The sequence below is a fragment of the Choloepus didactylus genome, chromosome 4 (genome assembly GCF_015220235.1).
Source record: "Choloepus didactylus isolate mChoDid1 chromosome 4, mChoDid1.pri, whole genome shotgun sequence".
NCBI classification, from domain to species: Eukaryota; Metazoa; Chordata; class Mammalia; order Pilosa; family Megalonychidae; genus Choloepus; species Choloepus didactylus.
Window position 1 is genome coordinate 165707587 of NC_051310.1, and position 22895 is coordinate 165730481.

At 36.3% G+C, this 22895-nt stretch overlaps 2 protein-coding genes across 8 annotated transcripts in view; one reads left to right on the plus strand and one right to left on the minus strand.

The window, feature by feature from the left end:
* HECTD1 (HECT domain E3 ubiquitin protein ligase 1) overlaps nucleotides 1–22895 on the minus strand; it is a 129915-nt gene that overhangs the window by 82019 nt on the left and 25001 nt on the right. For 6 of the 7 annotated variants that reach the window (XM_037834739.1, XM_037834745.1, XM_037834744.1 and 3 more), the window contains exons 3-8: nucleotides 20556–20790; nucleotides 13627–13854; nucleotides 12566–12847; nucleotides 12146–12416; nucleotides 11281–11357; nucleotides 11096–11194 (exon numbers count right to left, since the gene is read on the minus strand). In XM_037834739.1, coding sequence (XP_037690667.1) covers nucleotides 11096–11194; nucleotides 11281–11357; nucleotides 12146–12416; nucleotides 12566–12847; nucleotides 13627–13854; nucleotides 20556–20790 — 1192 coding nt within the window. The remainder of the gene's footprint in view (nucleotides 1–11095; nucleotides 11195–11280; nucleotides 11358–12145; nucleotides 12417–12565; nucleotides 12848–13626; nucleotides 13855–20555; nucleotides 20791–22895) is intronic. The other variant, XM_037834743.1, reaches the window with a different exon arrangement.
* On the plus strand, nucleotides 7342–8295 carry LOC119532377 (F-actin-capping protein subunit alpha-2-like). Its single transcript, XM_037834747.1, has one exon. The coding sequence runs from the start codon at nucleotides 7342–7344 to the stop codon at nucleotides 8200–8202; it is 861 nt and encodes a 286-aa protein (XP_037690675.1). The 3' UTR covers nucleotides 8203–8295.

Genomic DNA, 22895 nt, shown 5'->3' on the forward strand with positions numbered 1-22895 from the left:
GGTGGGACTGAATAATGGTTCAGCCACTCTGGAAGTCAGTCTGGCAGTTCCTTAGAAAACTAGATATAGAGCTACCATTCGATCCAGCAATTGCACTTCTCGGTATATACCCGGAAGATCGGAAAGCAGTGACACGAACAGATATCTGCACGCCAATGTTCATAGCAGCATTATTCACAATTGCCAAGAGATGGAAACAACCCAAATGTCCTTCAACAGATGAGTGGATAAATAAAATGTGGTATATACACACGATGGAATACTACGCGGCAGTAAGAAGGAACCATCTCGTGAAACATATGACAACATGGATGAACCTTGAAGACATAATGCTGAGCGAAATAAGCCAGGCACAAAAAGAGAAATATTATATGCTACCACTAATGTGAACTTTGAAAAATGTAAAACAAATGGTTTATAATGTAGAATGTAGGGGAACTAGCAGTAGAGAGCAATTAAGGAAGGGGGAACAATAATCCAAGAAGAACAGATAAGCTATTTAACGTTCTGGGGATGCCCAGAAATGACTATGGTCTGTTAATTTCTGATGGATGTAGTAGGAACAAGTTCACAGAAATGTTGCTATATTAGGTAACTTTCTTGGGGTAAAGTAGGAACATGTTGGAAGTTAAGCAGTTATCTTAGGTTAGTTGTCTTTTTCTTACTCCCTTGTTATGGTCTCTTTGAAATGTTCTTTTATTGTATGTTTGTTTTCTTTTTAACTTTTTTTTTCATACAGTTGATTTAAAAAAGAAGGGAAAGTTAAAAAAAAAAAAAAAAGAAAAAAGACAAACAAGGAAAAAAAAAAAAAAAGATGTAGTGCCCCCTTGAGGAGCCTGTGGAGAATGCAGGGGTATTCGCCTACCCCACCTCCATGGTTGCTAACATGACCACAGACATAGGGGACTGGTGGTTTGATGGGTTGAGCCCTCTACCATATGTTTTACCCTTGGGAAGACGGTTGCTGCAAAGGAGAGGCTAGGCCTCCCTGTATTTGTGCCTAAGAGTCTCCTCCTGAATGCCTCTTTGTTGCTCAGATGTGGCCCTCTCTCTCTGGCTAAGCCAACTTGAAAGGTGAAATCACTGCCCTCCCCCCTACGTGGGATCAGACACCCAGGGAAGTGAATCTCCCTGGCAACGTGGAATATGACTCCCGGGGAGGAATGTAGACCCGGCATCGTGGGATGGAGAACATCTTCTTGACCAAAAGGGGGATGTGAAAGGAAATGAAATAAGCTTCAGTGGCAGAGAGATTCCAAAACGAGCCGAGAGATCACTCTGGTGGGCACTCTTACGCACACTTTAGACAACCTTTTTTAGGTTCTAAAGAATTGGGGTAGCTGGTGGTGGATACCTGAAACTATTAAACTACAACCCAGAACCCATGAATCTCGAAGACAGTTGTATAAAAATGTAGCTTATGAGGGGTGACAGTGGGATTGGGAATGCCATAAGGACCAAACTCCACTTTGTCTAGTTTATGGATGGATGTGTAGAAAAGTAGGGGAAGCAAACAAACAGACAAAGGTACCCAGTGTTCTTTTTTACTTCAATTGCTCTTTTTCACTCTAATTATTATTCTTGTTATTTTTGTGTGTGTGCTAATGAAGGTGTCAGGGATTGATTTAGGTGATGAATGTACAACTATGTAATGGTACTGTAAACAATCGAAAGTACAATTTGTTTTGTATGACTGCGTGGTATGTGAATATATCTCAATAAAATGATGATTAAAAAAAAAAAAAAAAAGTGTGATACCAGGAAGTGGAGTTTAAATCCCCTCCCTTTGAGTGCTGTCTGGACCTAGTGACTTGCCTCCAAAGAATAGAATGTGGAAATGGAAAAATAGTAACTTTATATACAGAAACCCAGCAGACACTACCTTAACAAGTGATCAAGGTTAACACTAACAGTGGTAAGTCACGTTGGTAGTATGTACCCTCGAAAGGCGTGATGGGAGAGGCACTTCACCTCTGCGATGTTCTTCCCCCAAACCAGAACCCCTGTTCTGAGAACAATATCATGACAAACCCATGAGAACAATATTGACCAACCCAAATTGAGGAAAATTCTACAGAATACCTGACCAATACTCTTCAAAACTATCAAGGTTCTGAAAAACAATGACTGAGAAACTGTCACATATTAGAGAAGACTCAGAGATGTGATGACAAAATGCAATGTGGTATCCTAGACTGGATCCTGGAACAAAAAAAAGGCATTAGTGAAGAAACTGGTGAAATCCAAATAAAGCCTGGAGTTTAGTAAAAAAAAAAAAAAAAAAAAAAAAAAAAACTTAATACAAAGCCGCAGTAATCAAACCATCATGTTACTGGCAAAAGGACAGACACACAGATCAATGAATGGAATTGAACCAAGAGTTCAGAAATCAAGCCTCACATTTATGGCCAACTGATTTTGACAAGAGGCCAAGTCCACTCAATTGGAAAAGAAAAGTCTCTTTGATAAATTGTGCTGGGAAAACTGGATATCCATGGGCAAAAGAATGAAGATGGACCCCTACCTCAAACCACTAAAAAAAATAAAAAATAAAAAATAAAAAATCACCCTAAAATGGATCAAAAACCTAAATATAAGAACAACAACTATAAAACTCATAAGAAAACACAGGGAAGCATCTTCAAGGCCTTGTGTTAGGCAGTGATTTCTTAGAATTTACACCCAAAGCACAATCATCAAAAGAACAGATAGATGGGATCTCATCAAAATTGATAACATTTTTGTGAATCAAAGGACTTCACCATGAAAGTGAAACAACATCCTATACAATGTGAGAAAATAATGCAAACCACATATCCAATAAGGGTTTAATATCCAGAATATATAAAGAAATCCTACAACTCAACAAAAAAAGACCAACAGCCCAATTTCAAAAAGTGTAATAGTGAACTCTGCTGTGGCAACAAAGGTGGTTAACAGTACAAATCTAAGAATGTACTTCCATGAACTAGAGCAAATTTATGTCACTACTACAAGATGTTAATAATAGGGTGGTACATGGGAAAAATACACCTAATGCAAACTATGCACTATAGTTAACATTAATGTTGAATAATATTCTTTCATCAGTTGTAACAAAGGTACCAGACCAATACTAAGTGTCAATAATAGGGAGGTATAAGGAGTACAGGGTTTTTCTTTAAGGCACAATGAAAATATTCTAAAATTGATTGTGGTGATGAAAGCAAGTCTGTGACTATACAAGAGCCAATAAATGAATTGTATGCACATGTTCAATGGATTGCATGGTGTGTGTATAAAACTGCTTTAAAAAGAAAAAAAGTCCAATCCAAGGACAATTTATTAAAATCACTCTACTTTAAAAAAAAAAAATGTGTACGACTTGAACAGACATTTCCCCAAAGAAGATATACAGATGGCAAAAAGACTCATGAAAGATGCTGAACATCTTTCAATACTCCACGGTGTGTGGTATGTGGAGTAATATTAAGCCATAAAAAGGAATAAAGTTCTGATGCATATGACAGCATGGTTGAACCCTGAAGACATCATGTTCAATAAAATAAGCCAGTCATAAAAGGACAAATGTTTTATGATCTCACTGATATGAAATAATTAGAATAAACAAACTCACATAGTCAGAAATCTAGAATATAGGTTACTAGAGGGCCAGAATAGTGGTAAGGATCAGGCAATTGAGGCTTACAATGTATCCACTTTATATTTAGGGCTACGCAAGAATTTTGGTAAGGATGGTTGTGATGGTAGCACAACATTGTGAATGTAATTAACACCACTGAATTATATATTTGAATGTGGTTAAAAGGGGAATTTTTAGGTTGTATACATGTCATTAAAATTAACATTTTAAAAAAGAAACAATCCATGGAACTATACAACACGAACAGTGAACCCTAAGTTAAACCAAGGACTACAGTTAATAGTACAATTATAAAAATGTGCCATCATCAATGGGTAACAAATATCACACCAATCCATGGTGTCAATAATAGGGTTGTCTATGGGAACCCTGTATTTATGCATGATTTTTCTGTAAACCCACAACTTCTCTTAAAAAAAAAAAATTGAATTTAGGCAGACAGTTCAACGTTCGCTGTCCAACTCTTCCAACTTTGATGTATGGGTGCTTTTTTCATAAAAAAAATGCTGTGGTAGGAACAAGTTCACAGAAATGTTGCTATATTAGGTAACTTTCTTGGGGTAAAGTAGGAACATGTTGGAAGTTAAGCAGTTATCTTAGGTTAGTTGTCTTTTTCTTACTCCCTTGTTATGGTCTCTTTGAAATGTTCTTTTATTGTATGTTTGTTCTCTTTTTAACTTTTTTTTCATACAGTTGATTTAAAAAAGGGAAAGTTAAAAAAAAAACAGAAAAACACGGAAAAAACGATGTAGTGCCCCCTTCAGGAGCCTGTGGAGAATGCAGGGGTATTGGCCTACCCCACCTCGATGGTTGCTAACATGACCACAGACGTAGGGGACTGGTGGTTTGATGGGTTGAGCCCTCTACCATAGGTTTTACCCTTGGAAAGACAGTTGCTGCAAAGGAGAGGCTAGGCCTCCCTATGGTTGTGCCTAAGAGCCTCCTCCCGAATGCCTCTTTGTTGCTCAGATGTGGCCCTCTCTCTCTAGCTAAGCCAACTTGAAAGGTGAAATCACTGCCCTCCCCTCTACGTGGGATCAGACACCCACGGGAGTGAATCTCCCTGGCAACGTGGAATATGACTCCCGGGGAGGAATGTAGACCTGGCATCGTGGGACGGAGAACATCTTCTTGACCAAAAGGGGGATGTGAAAGGAGGTGAAGTGGACTTCAGTGGCAGAGAGATTCCAAAACGAGCCGAGAGGTCACTCTGGTGGGCACTCTTACGCACACTTTAGACAACCCTTTTTAGGTTCTAAAGAATTGGGGTAGCTGGTGGTGGATACCTGAAACTATCAAACTACAACCCAGAACCCATGAATCTCGAAGACAGTTGTATAAAAATGTAGCTTATGAGGGGCGACAATGGGATTGGGAAAGCCATAAGGACCACACTCTACTTTGTCTAGTTTATGGATGGATGAGGAGAAAAATAGGGGAAGGAAACAAACAGACAAAGGTACCCAGTGTTCTTTTTTACTTCAATTGCTCTTTTTCACTCTAATTATTATTCTTGTTATTTTTGTGTGTGTGCTAATGAAGGTGTCAGGGATTGATTTAGGTGATGAATGTACAACTATGTAATGGTACTGTGAACAATCAAAAGTACTATTTGTTTTGTATGACTGCATGGTATGTGAATATATCTCAATAAAATGAAGATAAAAAAAAAAGTTAATCTTCTGTTTGGAGAAGAGTGTAGAAATGAAGATATCAGGGGACAGAAAGAGGGTAGAACCGGGCATTTGACGCTGCAGGAGTATAGAATGTTCAAGAGGATTGATTGTATAGATCCAGAAATAGATAGCACAATACTGTGTGAGGATAGCACAATATCGTAAGTACACTGAACAAAGGACTGTGAGTACAGTTGAAAGAGGAAGATTAGGGGCATGTATGACACCAGAAGGAAAAATAGATGATAAATACTGGAACTGTATAACCTAGTGAAACCTAGAGTGATCAGTGATTGTGATTAAATGTACAAACACATGAATGTTTTTACATGAGGGAGAAGAAATGAATGTCAACTTTGCAAGGTCTTGAAAATGGGATGGTATTGGGGAAAAAATACAATCAATGCAAACTAGAGACTATAGTTTACAGTAACAGTGTAATATGCTGCCATTAATTGTAACAAAGGCAATATACCAAAGCTAAATGTCTATAAGCGAAGGATATAAGGTAGGGGTATAGGATTCTTGGCATTGGTGTTGTTGACCAACCTTTTTATAGTATTTTATTTTATTTTTCTTTTATTTTTTTTTAGTTGTTATTTTCTTTTCTTTTTCTCCTTTCTTCGTTTCTCTTTTTTCTCCTTTTCATCTTCTTTGCAGAAGAAATGGAAATGTCCTCATATAGACTGTGGTATTGAATGCATAACTATGTGATTATACTGGGAACAGTGTTTTAAAACTTCATCTTCAATGTGAGACCAAAGGAAGAGACATTTATTTGGTGCAAAATCTGTATTTTCTGTAACACACTATATAATTCAACTTGTATGGTCAGTTTATTCAAACACCGTAATTACATGGAACTTTGAATATGGAGTGAGATCTGGTGGGTTTATGCAAGTTAGTGTGAAGCCCCAATACATCCCAGAGTAACTTGGGCAGAGAATAAAAATGTATTTGCAAAACCCTCTTAAGGGACTGGGGAAAAATGTGGAAATATTAAACTTCCCCACCTGGGGAATTACTGATATTCTCACAAGCATAAGGGACTACCAATTTAGAAGACCGAGCCCTTGATCTTGAGGCTTGCCCTTATGAAGCTTGTTACTACAAAGGAGAGGCTAAGCCTACTTATAATTGTGCCTAAGAGTCTTTCCCAGAGAACCTTTTTTGTTGCTCAGATGTGGCCTCTCTCTATAAGTCAACATGGCTGGTAAACTCACTGCCCTCCCCGCTATGTGGGACATGACTCCCAGAGTTGTAAATCTCCCTGGCAACATGGGACATGACTCCTGGGGATGAAACTTGACCCAACATCAAGGGATTGACAAAGGCTTCTTGACCAAAAGGGGAAAGAGAAATGAATCAAAATAAAATTTCATTGGCTGAGAGATTTCAAATGCAGTCATGAGGACATTCTGGAGGTTATTCTTACGCATTATATAGATATCCCTTTTTAGATTTTAGTGTATTGGAATAGCCAGAAGGAAATACCTGAAAATGTTGAACTACAACCCAGTAGCCTTGATTCTTGAAGATGACTGTATAACTATATAGCTTACACTGTATGACCATGTGATTATGAAAACCTGTGACTCACACTCCCTTTATCCAGTGTATGGACAGATGAGTAAAAAAATGGGGACAAAAAGTAAATGAATAATAAGGAGGGTTGGGGGGATGGGATGTTTTGGGTGTTCTTTTTTACTTTACTTTAATCTTTTTCTTATTCTTTTTTGTGTGGTAAGGAAAATGTTCAAAAATTAATTGTGGTGATACATATACAACTATAGAATGCTACTGTGAAAAACTGAATGCACACTTTGGATGATAGTATGGTATGGAATATATCACAATAAAATTGAATAAAAAACATTAAAAAAAATGCTGTGGTGATGAATGCACAACTAAGCAATGACAATGAGATCAACTGATTGTATATACTTTGGATGGATTGTATGCTGTGTGAATATATCTCAATAGAATTCATTTAAAAACATGTTGGAGGTCGCCAGAAGGAAGATGACAGATCAAGAGGAGCAGTTGTCTGATGAGGAGAAGGTGCGTACAGCAGCAAAATTCATCATTCATGCCCCTCCTAGAGAATTTAATGAGGTGTTTAATAATGTTCGGTTACTGTTTAACAATGATAATCTTCTCAGGGAAGAAGCAGCCCATGGATTTGCACAGTATAACTTGGACCAGTTTACTCCAGTAAAAATCGAGGGTTATGAAGATCAGGTATTGATAACAGAGCATGGCAACTTGGGAAATGCAAAGTTTTTAGATCCCAAAAACAGAATCTGTTTCAAATTTGATCACTTAAGAAAGGAAGCAACTGATCCAAGACCCTATGAAGCAGAAAATGCAATTCAATCATGGAGAACTTCCGTAGAAACTGCTCTGCGAGCTTATGTAAAAGAACATTACCCAAATGGAGTCTGTACTGTATATAGGAAAAAAATAGATGGACAACAAACTATTATTGCATGCATAGAAAGCCATCAGTTCCAAGCAAAAAACTTCTGGGATGGTTGCTGGAGGTCAGAGTGGAAGTTTACAATCACTCCTTCCACCACTCAAGTGGTTGGCATCTTGAAAATTCAGGTTCATTATTATGAAGATGGTAATGCTCAGCTAGTGAGTCATAAAGATATAGAAGATTCCTTAACAGTGTCTAATGAGGTACAAACAGCAAAAGAATTTATAAAGATCGTAGAAGCTGCAGAAAATGAATACCAGACTGCCATCAGTGAGAATTATCAGACAATGTCAGACACTACTTTCAAAGCCTTACATCAACAGTTGCCAGTTACACGCACCAAGATTGATTGGAACAAGATCCTTAGCTACAAGATTGGCAAAGAGATGCAAAATGCATAAGATGAACACTGCATGACTGGATCATTTTAGTGTCTTTGCGTTAAAAAAAATTATTGCAAAAGTATTCAGAACTGTCAAGCTGCTCAGTCAAATGGACTGCTGTCATTTAAAATCACTGTAATTGATTAGTTTGGTTAGAGCACAAAGCTTAGCTAATCAACCATTATTTTTCATTTCTTTTGTTCAAAAAATATTGAAAGTCAGTTTAGTTTTAAATCTCTTTTACTTTCTGTTAAGCCTTTCTTACAGTGAAGAGATAGATGACTCCTCTAGCTTATGGTTAAAAGTTTTTGATGTGTTTCAAAATTATTTTACTTACTGTAACCCAAAAATTGCTGTCTTTTGGTTTATGAAGTGGGTAACTTTTGATATTTCCCCAACTCTTTTTAATGGGGTCAATAAAGGACTTTCTAGTTTAAGGTGGTTGATGGATTTAGCCATATATGCTGCTGAAGAAATTGTCTACCTTTTCCCCTCACCTCTTTCATGTATGTAAGATTGAGATTAGAGGGAAAGCATTTTCTATATCATGTTTAAACCTTCCAAGGAGGTTATTTAGCTAGCTTAGTGTTTAACTAAACTTTTTTTAAACAAGGCCAAGGTCTAATGCTGTTTTGAGATTCTGAAATTAAATGAAGATACTTATTTCAGAAATGCATTTAATGCTTTTTCTCTTGTGAGTTATGCAAATTAGCTTGAATTCCATATGTCCCTGAGTTATTTTTATCATAAAGCCTCAAATGTATTATAAGACAGCAAATTATAATATATATATTCCTGAACTCATGACCATGCTCAGTTTATTTTTTTTCTTGAATTGAAAAGTACCAAAATTCAGTGTACCATTAAATGCAAATTTTCCTATTTATTTGAGTAGAGAATCACCAGTGAGTCATACACTATTTTAAAATACTTTCTTTGGCTACTGTGATTCTTAAGTGATTGTAAATTAGAAAAGCTTGGAGTACACACGGTGTGCAGTAAAAGTCTAAATTTTTCCATCTTCCTTTGCATAATAAGCATGTTTGTAATACTTTTAAAAATACATATACTGATGCTACAGGAATTTCAAGCCTGTGGTAAACATTAGTATTTACTATAGGGAATGAGGTGGATTTATGGTTTCATTCAATAGAGTATTGCTTATTATACTCGAGTGGAATCCTTTCCTCACATACTCTTAGAGATGTCTGGGCCTGACAATGTTTTTGTTTTTTTTTTAAACACCACTTTTATTATGTACAATAAAATATTAGATTAGCTTGAAGGAAAAAAAATAAAAACATGTTGGAGAACCATGCCTTACCAAAAAAAAAAAGAGACAACGGCCATAAAAGGGGAAATAGTATATGATTCTACTTACATGAAATATATAGAATAAACAACTTGATAGAGATAGAAGGTAGGTTACAGGTTATCAGGGACTAAGGATAGGGGAAAACGCCAAGTTATTTCAACATAGGCAGATTTTAGAGACCTAGATCATACAGTTGGTTCAACCCTCATTATCTGACCTCTCTGACCCAATTTCTCTAAAATTTTCTGTAGAAAGAGTCTCTTCTTATCCTGTTAGTCACAAAATACTAAGATTCTTCTGCACAAAACATCTATGTTTTGTTGAAAAACAGAAAGAAAAGACATATGTACAGTTTTTCACCCCCAAGAGTTAGACACTGGAAAGAACTATGTGTTCAGCCACAGATGACTGGTGGAATAAAAAACTTGTAGTATAACCACACACTGTAAATATACATATATAAAAAAGAATTAAGCTCTCTATGTACTAATAGGGAGAGGTTTCCTATAATATTAAGTGAAAAAAGCAAAGTGCAGATCAGTGTATATAACTTTTGTTTTGTATAAGAAAAGGAGGGAAATAAGCATATATATTTAACTCATATTTGTATTCAGAATCACTGAAAAGATAAACAAAAAAACTAAAAAAGCTTGTCTGTAGTGGGGGGTAAGAGGGAATGTGGTGAATGAAGATGGTATGAAAGCATGAACCATGCAAATGTTAAAAATTAAACTAGTAATTTAAAAACCTGGATTTTATACAGCTCAACAAGCAGTTATATAGATAATTTCAAAAATTGTTATTGGTTATAGTTCCAAAGTTCCAGTTCTTTTCTTGTTATGAAACATAAGGTGTATGCAGAAAGGTGAAAACTTTCAAAGCGCAATTCAACAAATAGCTTTAATGAAGTAGTTTTATTACATTGTTCAAATAATCTATTCATCCTCTTAATCTTGTGCCTTCTTGATCTGGCAAGATATGAAGTATATTAAAAAGTCCTATGACCACTCCTTTTCTATCAATTTATTCTTCATTTCTTTATTCAGCATTTTGATGTTATATTTAATGCATATGTGTTCATAATTGCTAAGTCTTCATTGTGGAGTGTATATTGTGTTAATGTAAAATGTCATTCTTGATCCAGTTTGATGCTTTTTGTTTTAAATTCTACTGATATGGATATCCTGACATCTGCTTTTGAAATTTACATTTTCCTGATGTATCTTTAATCAACCATTTACTTTCTTAACCTGTGTTTATCTTTCTTGCATATGATTACTCTTAAAATACAAACTTCACAAGTATAGATTATACACATCTTTCAGACTAGAATACTGCCAGAATACTACTAGACCAGAACGCTAGTCAGATACCACAGAATAGGTAATTCCAAACATTGAGCAATCACAACATATGAATGTTTTTTTTATATTCTGTGTATTAATCCTCTCAGAACTTCTTTAACATGAATTCACAATCTAGATTCCTCAGTTAAAAAAGCAATTCTCTACCTCAGTAAACTTTCCACTGGAACTTCTAGACTAAGAAATAAATGGTATGTTTTAACTTAAAAAAAAAAAAAAACCTGGATTTTACCTTTGCTACTTGAGGCCTTCCAAAACATGCAGCATAATGTAACGATGATGACCTTTGACCTCTATTAACATCAGCACCTCTCTCACAAAGAAATTCTACCTGTAAATTGATAAAGAATCATAAAGCTGCTTTATTGATATTTCTATTTTCAGATTTAAAATACTAACTTTTATTTATTAACTTACCATTTCCTGAGTTCCAAAGGCAGAGGCCCAGTTTAATAGAGTCTGACCCACATCATCCATAAAATTAACTTCAAAGGCTGGAAGTTTGAAAAACAAAAACAAAAACAAACCTTTGTTTTTAAAAGCCAATCAGATAATACTGACCTTTTCTAAAGTCTGAATCATTTAATGAATTTTATTAATAATCCACTATAAATATAGAAACAAGAGACTGTTTTAAACATGCAGACCAACTATAAAGCAGTAATATTCAGTAAATCTAGATTCCGCTAAGAAAAAGGAATTTGTAAATCACTGAGGATTCAAAGACATTAAGCCATACAAATAAGGCTTAAACATTAAACAAGAAAGAGAAAAAATAAAAATATAACACAACTCAAAGAACTGGTTATAATAACAGTGCCAAGAAAACTAATCTACTCCTATAATTAAATGGACATAAAATAACAAGGCTGACGACCCAGAAGTATCTTTCATCAATTTACATTTGCTCATGATAAGGTCATCTAGCAGACTAAAAAAAATTATATATTTCTATAACTCACTCATGTCAATTTCCATCAATTCTTGAGAAAACAATATCCCTAAATTCATTCCACAATTCACCTTAGAATTGGTAGGATCTCTTTTTGTTGATAAAACAGGCAAATTTTAAGTCTTATAAAAGCTTTACTCATTCAACAAGCATTTACTGAGGCTAACAATTATACAATAATGCATGGGAAGAAAAGGGGGTTATTGAAATAGATGGCCATTCTGTTATCTGGCACAATTGCTGAGAATACTGTCCAAAGACTACATATTGCCTACATAATTCTTTATGGCACAGATTTTTTTTTTATTTTTTTAAGAAATATTTTCCAACCTCCTGTATCAATTGCATCTATAAGTGCATCGGTATCTTTACTTCGAATACAGTCTATAAGCTGCCGGTGTGAGCGTTCCCCAGAACTATCCAGTCTCCGAAGTCCTGGGATTCTGCCTGTAGATCCAGCACTAGACTTTGGCAAAGCCTTTCGTCCTTCAAATAATAGCACCAAGAGAAGGTCAACCAAACGCATGGTATCAAGCATACATCTTTCATCGCCTTGCAATGCACTTTCAATTGAATCTGGAAGCTCTGACCTCAGGAGATCCTATAAAGAGAATGCAGGGGGCAGAGGGGGTTGGGGGAAGAAGATTGTTAATATGTTTGTATTATGGGAAAAAAAACAAAACAAAACAAAAAACAAAATAAACACCTTGTCCAAAAGATTAAAAGACAAAGATTCAAAAACATTCTTACGTGAGTTACTACTGGAGAGCCTCTGCAAAGTGTTGATAGCAGACTTACAATTGTTGACACCTGGTTACTCAATTTGGAATCTGCAGCTGTGGAAGATGCGCCTGTGGTGCTGCGACCTGGTTTACATGCTGATGATGGCCCTGATGCAGTACCACCAGCAGCAGCCATTCGAGATAACAGTTCCTCAGTTAATCCATGTTTGGCTAATGGAGCTGGGTCAACACCACGACGGGTAAATCGGTCAGCAAGTGATGCAAAACATCGCAGAGCTCCATCGGAAACCTAAAGATAATATGCATCTGGATAAAATTCTCCTAAAGAGGTTAGTACTGATAATTTCAATACTGAAACTTTAAGAAAGGCAGCAGTAGTAAAGAGGTGAAGAGTATAATCTCTACCTTATTTGAATCCTGGCTCTAGATTCTGTGTGACCTGAGGAAGTTACCTAACTGTTTTAAGGCCTCAGTTCTCTCATCTATAAAATGATGATAGTACTACTTATATCACCCATATATCAGCTTATATGAAATAACACATGTAAAGAACCTAAACGCACAGTAGAAATTCAATAAATGTTAACCATTACTATTACATACTTTACTGAGATAATCTATGAAAAAAAATTAACACAAGAATATAAAAAAATACATAAAAAGTCAAGTTTCATTTTCTAAATTATGTTAATTCAATAAAAGTTAACACATACACGGCTTTAAGTACTTTGTTTTTCCGCTCCAGTGAGACCGGTTTCTTATGTTAAGTCAACAAAATTAGAAGTGGAGAATTTCTATACTGAGTGCAAGTGCAGCTTTAAAAATGATTATATATCTCTATAACATCTAAATTTTAAGAATAAGTACATGTCACTTTAGTAATTAAAAACGTTTCATTGCAAAAGATTACTATATAGAGATACAAAATGACCAAAAAAAAAAAAAAAGATGGAATTACCACTATACTTCATCAAGTGAAAACTTCAAATTACAGTTTATTATAGTTATAAATAGAAGACAATATGAAATCACTTTTTGGAAACCTGAAAGTATGCAACAGCAATTTACCTGATGATCTTCATGTTTTAATAAACTAGACAGAGATTCTACACAAATTTCTAAAGAAGAATCTTGGGGTTCCATTTTGCCACAGAGTCTTGATACCACAGCCATGGCAGAGTGCAAAGTATCTTTATGAACCAGGTGTCCACTGTCACGAATAAAAGTCAGTACACAATTCAAACCACCAGCCTCAAAAACTGCTCCTGATTCACGAGTACATATCAGCTCTAACACCTACAATAGTAAAACAAAATTAACAAAAAATTGAATAAGTCCAATACTAATTTTCAAAAATCACAGGAAACATAACACACCCTCCAAACTCAATCAGTCACATTAAAAAAGTGAAACAAATGAAATTAATTATAATATATTTAGGCCAATATATCGAAAACATCATTTCAACGTAATAAATATATTAAAAATTACTGATAAATTTTATATCATTTTTTCGATTTAGGTCTTTCAAATCCTGCATGTATTTTATCCTTCAGATATATCTCAATTGGAGTAGACACATTTGAAGTGCTCAAACATCATACATGGCTTCCATACTGTACAGTTCCATATCAAATAGTGAAACCTGAATGGTAGGCTAAAGGACTACTAGTGATTTAGCCAAAAGCTTATAAAGCTCCCAACATAAAACAGCTCAGTAAACGGTGGCTATTACCAATTCTGATTATCTTCACAATTAATATTTGAATATCAAAAAATCAAAAAGCAACTTTTATTTTCGAAATTATGTTTGTATTTAAGGTGTTGAGGTAGGTCTAAAGAGGTAAATAGGGTCCATAGACCTTACAGGCATACCACGTATTTAGACTTTATCAGTAAGCAAGAAATATGCTTCCAGCAGAGAAATTTATGAATAGATTTACAGTTAATAAAAGAGTGGATCCACTGAACTGGGATATAACAGTCTCTTCAACAAATGGGGCTGGGAGAACTGAATAGCCATATCCAAAAGAATGAAAGAGGATTCTTACCTCACATCCTACACAAAAATTAACTCAAGGTGGATTAAAGACTTCAATATAAGAGACAGTACCATAAAACTCCTAGAAGATAATATAGGGAAACATGTTCAGGACCTAGTATTAGAAGGTCGCTTCTTAGACCTTATACCCAAAGCATAGCAACAGAAGAAAAAAATAGATAAATCGGAACTCCTCAAACTTAGAAGTTTCTGTACCTCAAAGGAATTTGTCAAAAAGGTGAAGAGGCAGCCAACTCAATAGGAAAAAAAACATTTGGAAACCATATATCTGATAAAAGACTGATATCTTCATATATAAAGAAATCCTACAACTCAACAATAGTACAAACAACCCAATCATAAAATGGGCAAAAGATATGAAGACATTTCTCTGAAGAGGAAATACAAATGGCTAAGAAACACATGAAAAAATGTTCATCTTCAATAGTTATTAGGAAGATGCAAATCAAGACCACAACAAGGTATCATCTCACACCAATAAAAATGGCTGCCATTAAACAAACAAGAAACTACAAATGCTGGAGAGGATGTGGAGAAATTGGAACTCTTATTCATTGCTGGTGGGACTGCATAATGGTACAGCCACTCTGGAGGACAGTCTGGCAGTTCCTTAGAAAACTAGACATTGAGTTACCCTGTGATCCAGGAATTTCATTTCTCGATATATACCCAGAAGATCGGAAAGCAGTGACATGAACAGATATTTACACACCGATGTTCATAGCAGCATTGCTCACAATTGCCAAGAGATGGAAACAATCCAGACGTCCTTCAACAGATGAATGGATAAACAAAATGTGGTATATACACACGACGAATACTATGCAGCAGTAAGAAGGAATGAGGTTGTGAAACATATGACAACATGGATGAACCATGAAGACATAATGCTGAGTGAAATAAGCCAGACACAAAAAGAGAGAGACGGTATGTTACCACTAATGTGAATCTGTGAAAAATGTAAAATAATGCTTTATATTGTAAAATGTAGGGGACCTAGAGGTAGACAGCAACTAGTGAAGGGGGAATGATAATCTAATAAGAACAGATAAGATATTGAGGATAATCTTAATGATTTAGGAATGCTCAGAAGTGACTATGGTTTACTAATTTTCTTGGGATATGGTAGGAACATGTTGGAAGCAATGTAGTTAAAGTTATTGGTTTTTCTTATTCCTTTGTTTTGTTTGAAATGGGTTTTTATTTTTAATTTTTTGATAAAGTTTAAAAAAAAGTAAATGAACAATAGGGAGGGATAGGAGTATGGGATGTTTTGGGTGTTCTTTTTTATTTCAACTTTTAGTCTTATTTTTTTTTGTATGTGGTAATGAAAATGTCCAAAAATTGATTGTGATGATGAATGCATAACTATATAAGGGGACTGTGAACAAGTGATTGTACACTGTAGATGACTGTATGGTATGTAAATATATCTCAATAAAATTGAATAAAAAAATGTAATCTTCAAAGCTGGAAGCAGGCTATAAAGGAAGATCTTATTCTCACAAGGGAGCAATATATAAATGTAGTATGAAGCAGTCTGAAGCATGAAAGACTGCACCCAGATATGAATAAGCATTCATCTATGGTCCCCAGACCTCCCAAATATGAATAAGGCCTTTTCATCTATCTCCCTAGATGCCCGGAGGCACCTTTCCCAGGTGTCACCTAGTTCCTGAAGGAAATAGGAAATAACTAAATTACTGAAATTCTCCAGACCTGTTACATGTTAACTAAAATAATTAACTCTCTTTGTCTCTGATGGGTATAAAAACCAACTGAAGAAACACTTAGGGGAAGCTGATTTGGGAACTCTTCCCCCCCCCACCGTCCTCCTGCCAGTGTAAATAAACCCTCTTTTCCTTCTCAAAATAAATAAATAAATAATAATAAAAGATTGGAGAATAGGACAGGGAGAAGGGTTCAGAGGCAACTGCAAAAATTCGAGCATTAATGTTCAAGAGCAAATGAGGGCTTGATTTAAGGCAGTAACAGCAGGGACAGGCAGGTGGAAATAAACTAGAAAAACGACTTGATCATCAACTATTTATACACACACATGTGAGAAGGATGTGCGTATAAATGGTATTGAGAGGATTTAACAGCAAAAAACTATCGTTTCAAGAAGACAAAAACAAAACCTACAAAATATTATCACTTAGAATGAATTAAATAAGAAAAATCCACAAAGGAAACAAAAAAAGAGAGAGAGGGCAGGATACAACAGACTCTAAAGGATAGGTTTTAAGGAGAATTAATGGTCAACAATGTCAAAAACCACTAGGATCAAGTAAGATAAGGACTGCAAATAGCCTAACAAAAGTCATGTGATCAAGAGAATAAAAGGGAAAAAAGTTTCAACAGGAAAAGAGATACTTCTCACTCTGAAGTGAGAGAAAGAGAAAAATAAATCTATAGGTACAGAGGCAGAAAGTCAAGGACATTAACACCTAGAACAGCAGTTCTCAAACTATGGTACAGGGAACTCTCATTCCCAAGACATTCTGAGGGATTCTTGCAATTAAAACCTTTTAATTTTTATTTTTTATTAGAGAAGTTGTAAGTTTCCAGAAAAATCATGCATAAAATACAAATAAAATATGCTACCCTATTATTAACATGTTGCATTAGTGTGGTACAGTTCCTGCAACTGAAAAATGAACAATTTTATAATGTACTATGAACTACAGTCCCATGGTTTACTCTAGGGTTCACTGTTAGTGTTGTACAGTCCTATGGATATATTTTTTTTTATGTTTTTATTCTACTAATATATGTACAACCTAAAATCTCGTTTTAACTGCATTCAAATATATAATTCAGTACTGTTAATTATGTTCACAAAGTTGTGCTACCATCACGTCATCCATTACCAAAATATTTCCATCATCCCAAATAGGAACACTGTAGAATTTAGCACTGTCTCCTCATTCCCTACCCCAACCACTGAAAAACAATATTCTAGTTTCTGATTCTATGAATCTGCATATACTAATTATTTAATATCAGTGAGATAACACAATCCCCCCACCCACCCCATCCACCCCACCCCACCACCCATTGGGGAGAGGGTGATGAATTCATTTGCAGAGTTAGGCTTAGAGACAGAAAGTCCACATTTGAGCAACCAAACAGGTCCTTTGGAGGTGACTCCTAGGGATAATTACAGGTGAACTTAGCCTCCTCCCTACAGCCATTAGTTTCACCTGATCAAGCCTCAATATTGAGGGCTTGACTTATAAAGTAGGGGATTCCTAAGTTCACATAGCATATGTTATCCACAATAATCCATCCATATCTCACATTATCATCACTTAGTTGTACAATCCTCTTCATTCTCCATTTTAAATAATTCTCATGACCCAAAACATCTCATTGCTCTTAATCAGCCCTTACTTATTTGTCCCTAGTATCTGTGTAATACTAATATGGTATTCCTATTAATTATAGTCCCTAGTGTGTAATATGTAGATTTTTCCCATATACCCTTCTGTTGTCAACTCTCTTGTGCTAGTGTCATACCTTGGAAGTATATCATGCAAGCTCCTACCTATATTTGTGGTGCTGATCTGCAGGAAATATGCCTTTAAACAACCCCTTTCATTCCTATGCACCTTCAATACAGCTTTCATACTTATAATTTCATTAACAATCTACACCTCTATCCATTACCACACCTTTAAATTCATCATCATTAACATATCTGAACATATTAGATTATCATTCCCCCCTCACTAGCTCCTGTCTATCACCCCCAATTTTCTTATAAGACATTGATTTTACAGAGATAACACAATTTTTGTCATTTGGTTTGGCTTATTTCATTCAACATGAAATTGTCACATATATCAGAACTATGTTCCTTTTCACTGCTGAATAATATTCCATTGTATGTATATACCACATTTTGTGTCTTCATTCACCAATTGATGGACACTTGGGTGCTTCTACCTTTTGGCTGCTATGAACACTGGTGTGCAAATATCTCTTCAAGTCCCTGCTTTCAATTATTTTGGGAGTATACCTAGAAGTGGGATCGCCTGGTCATATGGTAATTCTATATTTAACTTTCTGACGAACAACCCAACTGTCTTCCATGGCAGCTGCACCATTTTACATTTCCACCAACAATGAATGAGTTTTCCAATTTCTCCACATGCTCTCCAACAATTGTAATTTTCCATTTTTTTAATGGTAGCCATTCTAGTAGGTGTGAAATGGTATCTCATTGTGGTTTTGATTTGCATTTCCAAAATGGCTAACAATGTTGAGTGTCTTTCATGTGCCTTTTGGTCATCTGTATACCTTACTTAGCAAATGTCTATTCAAGTCTTTTGCTCATTTTTTAATTGAGTTAGTAGTCTTTTTGTTGTTAAGTTGTAAGATTTTTTAAATATATTTTGGATATTACACCCTTATTGAGTATGTGGTTTCCAAATATTTTCTCCCATTGTAGGCTACTGTTTTACTTTAATGATAAAGTCCTTTCATGCTCTAAAGTTTTCAATTTTGATGAGGTCCTATTTATCTATTTTTTCTTTTGATGCTTGTGCTTTGGGTGTAAAGTCTAAGAAACCATTGCCTAACACCAAGTCCTATAGATGCTTCCAATCTATGAACACGGAATGTCCTTCCTTTTATTTAGGTCTTCTTTGATTTCTTTCTGTAATATTTTATACTTTTCTGTCTACAAGTTCTTTACATCTCTGGTTAGATTTATTCCTAGATACTTGATTCTTGTAGTTGTTATTGTAAATGGAATTTTTTTTCTTGATTTCTCCTTCCAATTGTTTATTACTAGTGTATAGAATCACTGCTCTGTTGATCTTGTACATTGTTACTTCAGTGAATTCATTTATTGGCTCTAGGAGATTTGTTGTGGCTCTTTCAGGCTTTTCTGTATAAAAGATTATGTCACCTGCAAATAGGGAAAGTTTTATTTCTTCCTTTCCAATTTGGATTGTTTTCTTTCTTTCTCTTGCCTAATTGCTCTGAATAGAACTTACAGCACAATGTTGAATAACAGTAGTGAGAGTAGGCATCCTTGCATTGTTCCATATCTCAGAGGGAAAGCTTTTGGTCTTCCACTGGGCATGATGTTAACTGTGGGTTTTTCATATACGCTCTTTATAATGTTGAGGACGTTTCTTCTATTCCTAGTTTTCTAAGTGTTTTTTCCAACAAGGGGTGCTGGATTTTGTCAAATGCCTTCCTGCATCAATTGAGATATGTAGATTTCCACCTTGGATTTGACAAATCACAGGCCCTGAAACCAGACTACCCAAGTTCAAAATCTTGACTCTGCCATTAACTACTTATACTTAAAATTTTTCATCTGTAATACAGAGATGACATTTACTGCACCTACTTCACAGAGGTGTTTTATTTTTCACATTTTTTTCTTGTGAAATATAACATATATACAAAAAAGTGATAATTTCCAAAGTATGATTTAACAAGTAGGTTGGGAGCAAATTTCAAAGAGTGTTATGGGTTACAGCTCCATAATTTCAGTTATTTCCTTATTGCCTCACAGAATTTTCATGAATATTAAATGAGGAATACACTTAATGTGCTCAGAATAAAGCCTGGCGTTGGTGGTCAGTATTCATTGTTGTGGAGGTTGTTACTATTTTTATACAAAATCATTTTGGACAAGAACAAGAATAACCCATTGCAAAGTGTTAGTAGCCACCAGGAATAGCAGACAACTGAAGTAGTACAGAAGAGCATACAGTGACTTAGAACTTTCCTTCAAAGATGAGATTGCTTTTCTCAAACCCGATGGGATCTCTTTTGGTGCCACCATTGATTTCCACTGTTCTTAACCACTCTCAATAAAGTAAGATTAAGAAGGAAAGAGGTTAATTTTTTAGTAAAATATATTTTTTATCTCTAAGTGATGTTCAAATGAATCAATAAATAAAAAGACTACCTTTACACATTGTTCAGCTAAGTCTCTGCTAGTCCTGTTGTTAAGTTCAACTACAACCAAACGATTACAAAGTGCTTTTATAGCTCCATCTACCCCAACAATCCTTCGAGTACATTCTGCAGATACATCCAAGTAGTATGTTATGGCACGAGCTGTCACCTCTAAGACATTGTCTGGAGCACTTTCATCAAGAAAAATTTTGCAGAGGGCTGGTAAGAAAGTGCGAGGAGGACATCTGCAACGAAAGAAATCATATTAGACCAGGAACCATGAAATTTTTAATATCAAAATATTAATAACATAATAGGTAATAAAAAGCTGTAACGAGGAGGCAGGGCAAAATGGCAGACTGGTGAGCTGTATGTTTTAGTTACTCCTCCAGGAAAGTAGGTAGAAAGCCAGGAACTGTGTGGACTGGACACCACAGAGCAATCTGTCTTTGGGCATACTTCATACAACACTCATGAAAATGTCGAACTGCTGAGACCAGCGAAATCTGTAAGTTTTTGCGGCCAGGGGACCGCGCCCCTCCCTGCCAGGCTCAGTCCCGTGGGAGGAGGGGCTGTCAGCTCCGGGAAGGAGAAGGGAGAACTGCAGTGGCAGCCCTTATCGGAAACTCATTCTACTGATCCAAATTCCAACCATAGATAGACTAAGACCAGACACCAGAGAATCTGAGAGCAGCCAGCCCAGCAGAGAGGAGACAGGCATAGAAAAAAAGAAACAACACGAAAAACTCCAAAATAAAAGCAGAGGATTTTTGGAGTTCTGGTGAACACAGAAAGGGGAAGGGCGGAGCTCAGGCCTTGAGGCGCATATGCAAATCCCGAACAAAAGCTGACCTCTCTGCCCTGTGGACCTTTCCTTAATGGCCCTGGTTGCTTTGTCTATTAGCATTTCAATAACCCATTAGATCTCTGAGGAGGGCCTTTTTTTTTTTAATCCTTTTTTCTTTTTCTAAAACAATTACTCTAAGAAGCCCAATACAGAAAGCTTCAAAGACTTGCTATACGGGCAGGTCAAGTCAAGAGCAGAACTAAGAGAGCTCTGAGACAAAACGCAATAATCCAGTGGCTGAGAAAATTCAGTAAACACCACAACTTCCCAAGAAAAGGGGGGTGTCCGATCACAGCCATCATCCTGGTGGACAGGAAACACTCCTGCCCATCGCCAGCCCCATAGCCCAGAGCTGCCCCAGACAACCCACTGTGACGGAAGTGCTTCAAATAACAGGCACACACCACAAAACTGGGCGTGGACATTAGCCTTCCCTGCAAATTCAGCTGATTGTCCCAGAGTTGGGAAGGTGGAGCAGTGTGAATTAACAAGGCCCCACTCAGCCATCATTTGAGCAGACTGGGAGCCTCCCTACACAGCCCAGCAGCCCAGAACTGCCCTGGGGGGATGGCACTCACCTGTGACATAGCACAGTCATCCCTCAACAGAGGACCCGGGGTGCACAGCCTGGAAGAGGGGCGCACTTGCAAGTCTCAGGAGCCATACGCCAATACCAAGGACTTGTGGGTCAGTGGCAGAGACAAACTGTGGCAGGACTGAACTGAAGGATTAGACTATTGCAGTAGCTTTAAAACTCTAGGATCACCAGGGAGATTTGATTGTTAGGGCCACCCCCCCCTCCCCGACTGCCCAGAAACACGCCCCACATACAGGGCAGGCAACACCAACTACACACGCAAGCTTGGTACACCAATTGGGCCCCACAAGACTCACTCCCCCACTCACCAAAAAGGCTAAGCAGGGGAGAACTGGCTCGTGGAGAACAGGTGGCTCGTGGACGCCACCTGCTGGTTAGTTAGAGAAAGTGTACTCCATGAAGCTGTAGATCTGATAAATTAGAGATAAGGACTTCAATAGCTCTACAAACCCTAAAAGAACCCTATCAACTTCAGCAAATGCCATGAGGCCAAAAACAACAGAAAATTATAAAGCATATGAAAAAACCAGACGATATGGATAACCCAAGCCCAAGCACCCAAATCAAAAGACCAGAAGAGACACAGCACCTAGAGCAGCTACTCAAAGAACTAAAGATGAACAATGAGACCATAGTACAGGATATGAAGGAAATCAAGAAGACTCTAGAAGAGCATAAAGAAGACATTGTAAGACTAAATAAAAAATGGATGATCTTATGGAAATTAAAGAAACTGTTGACCAAATTAAAAAGACTCTGGACACTCATAGTACAAGATTAGAGGAAGTTGAACAACGAATCAGTGACCTGGAAGATGACAGAATGGAAAATGAAAGCATAAAAGAAAGAATGGGGAAAAAAATTGAAAAAAATCGAAATGGACCTCAGGGATATGATAGATAATA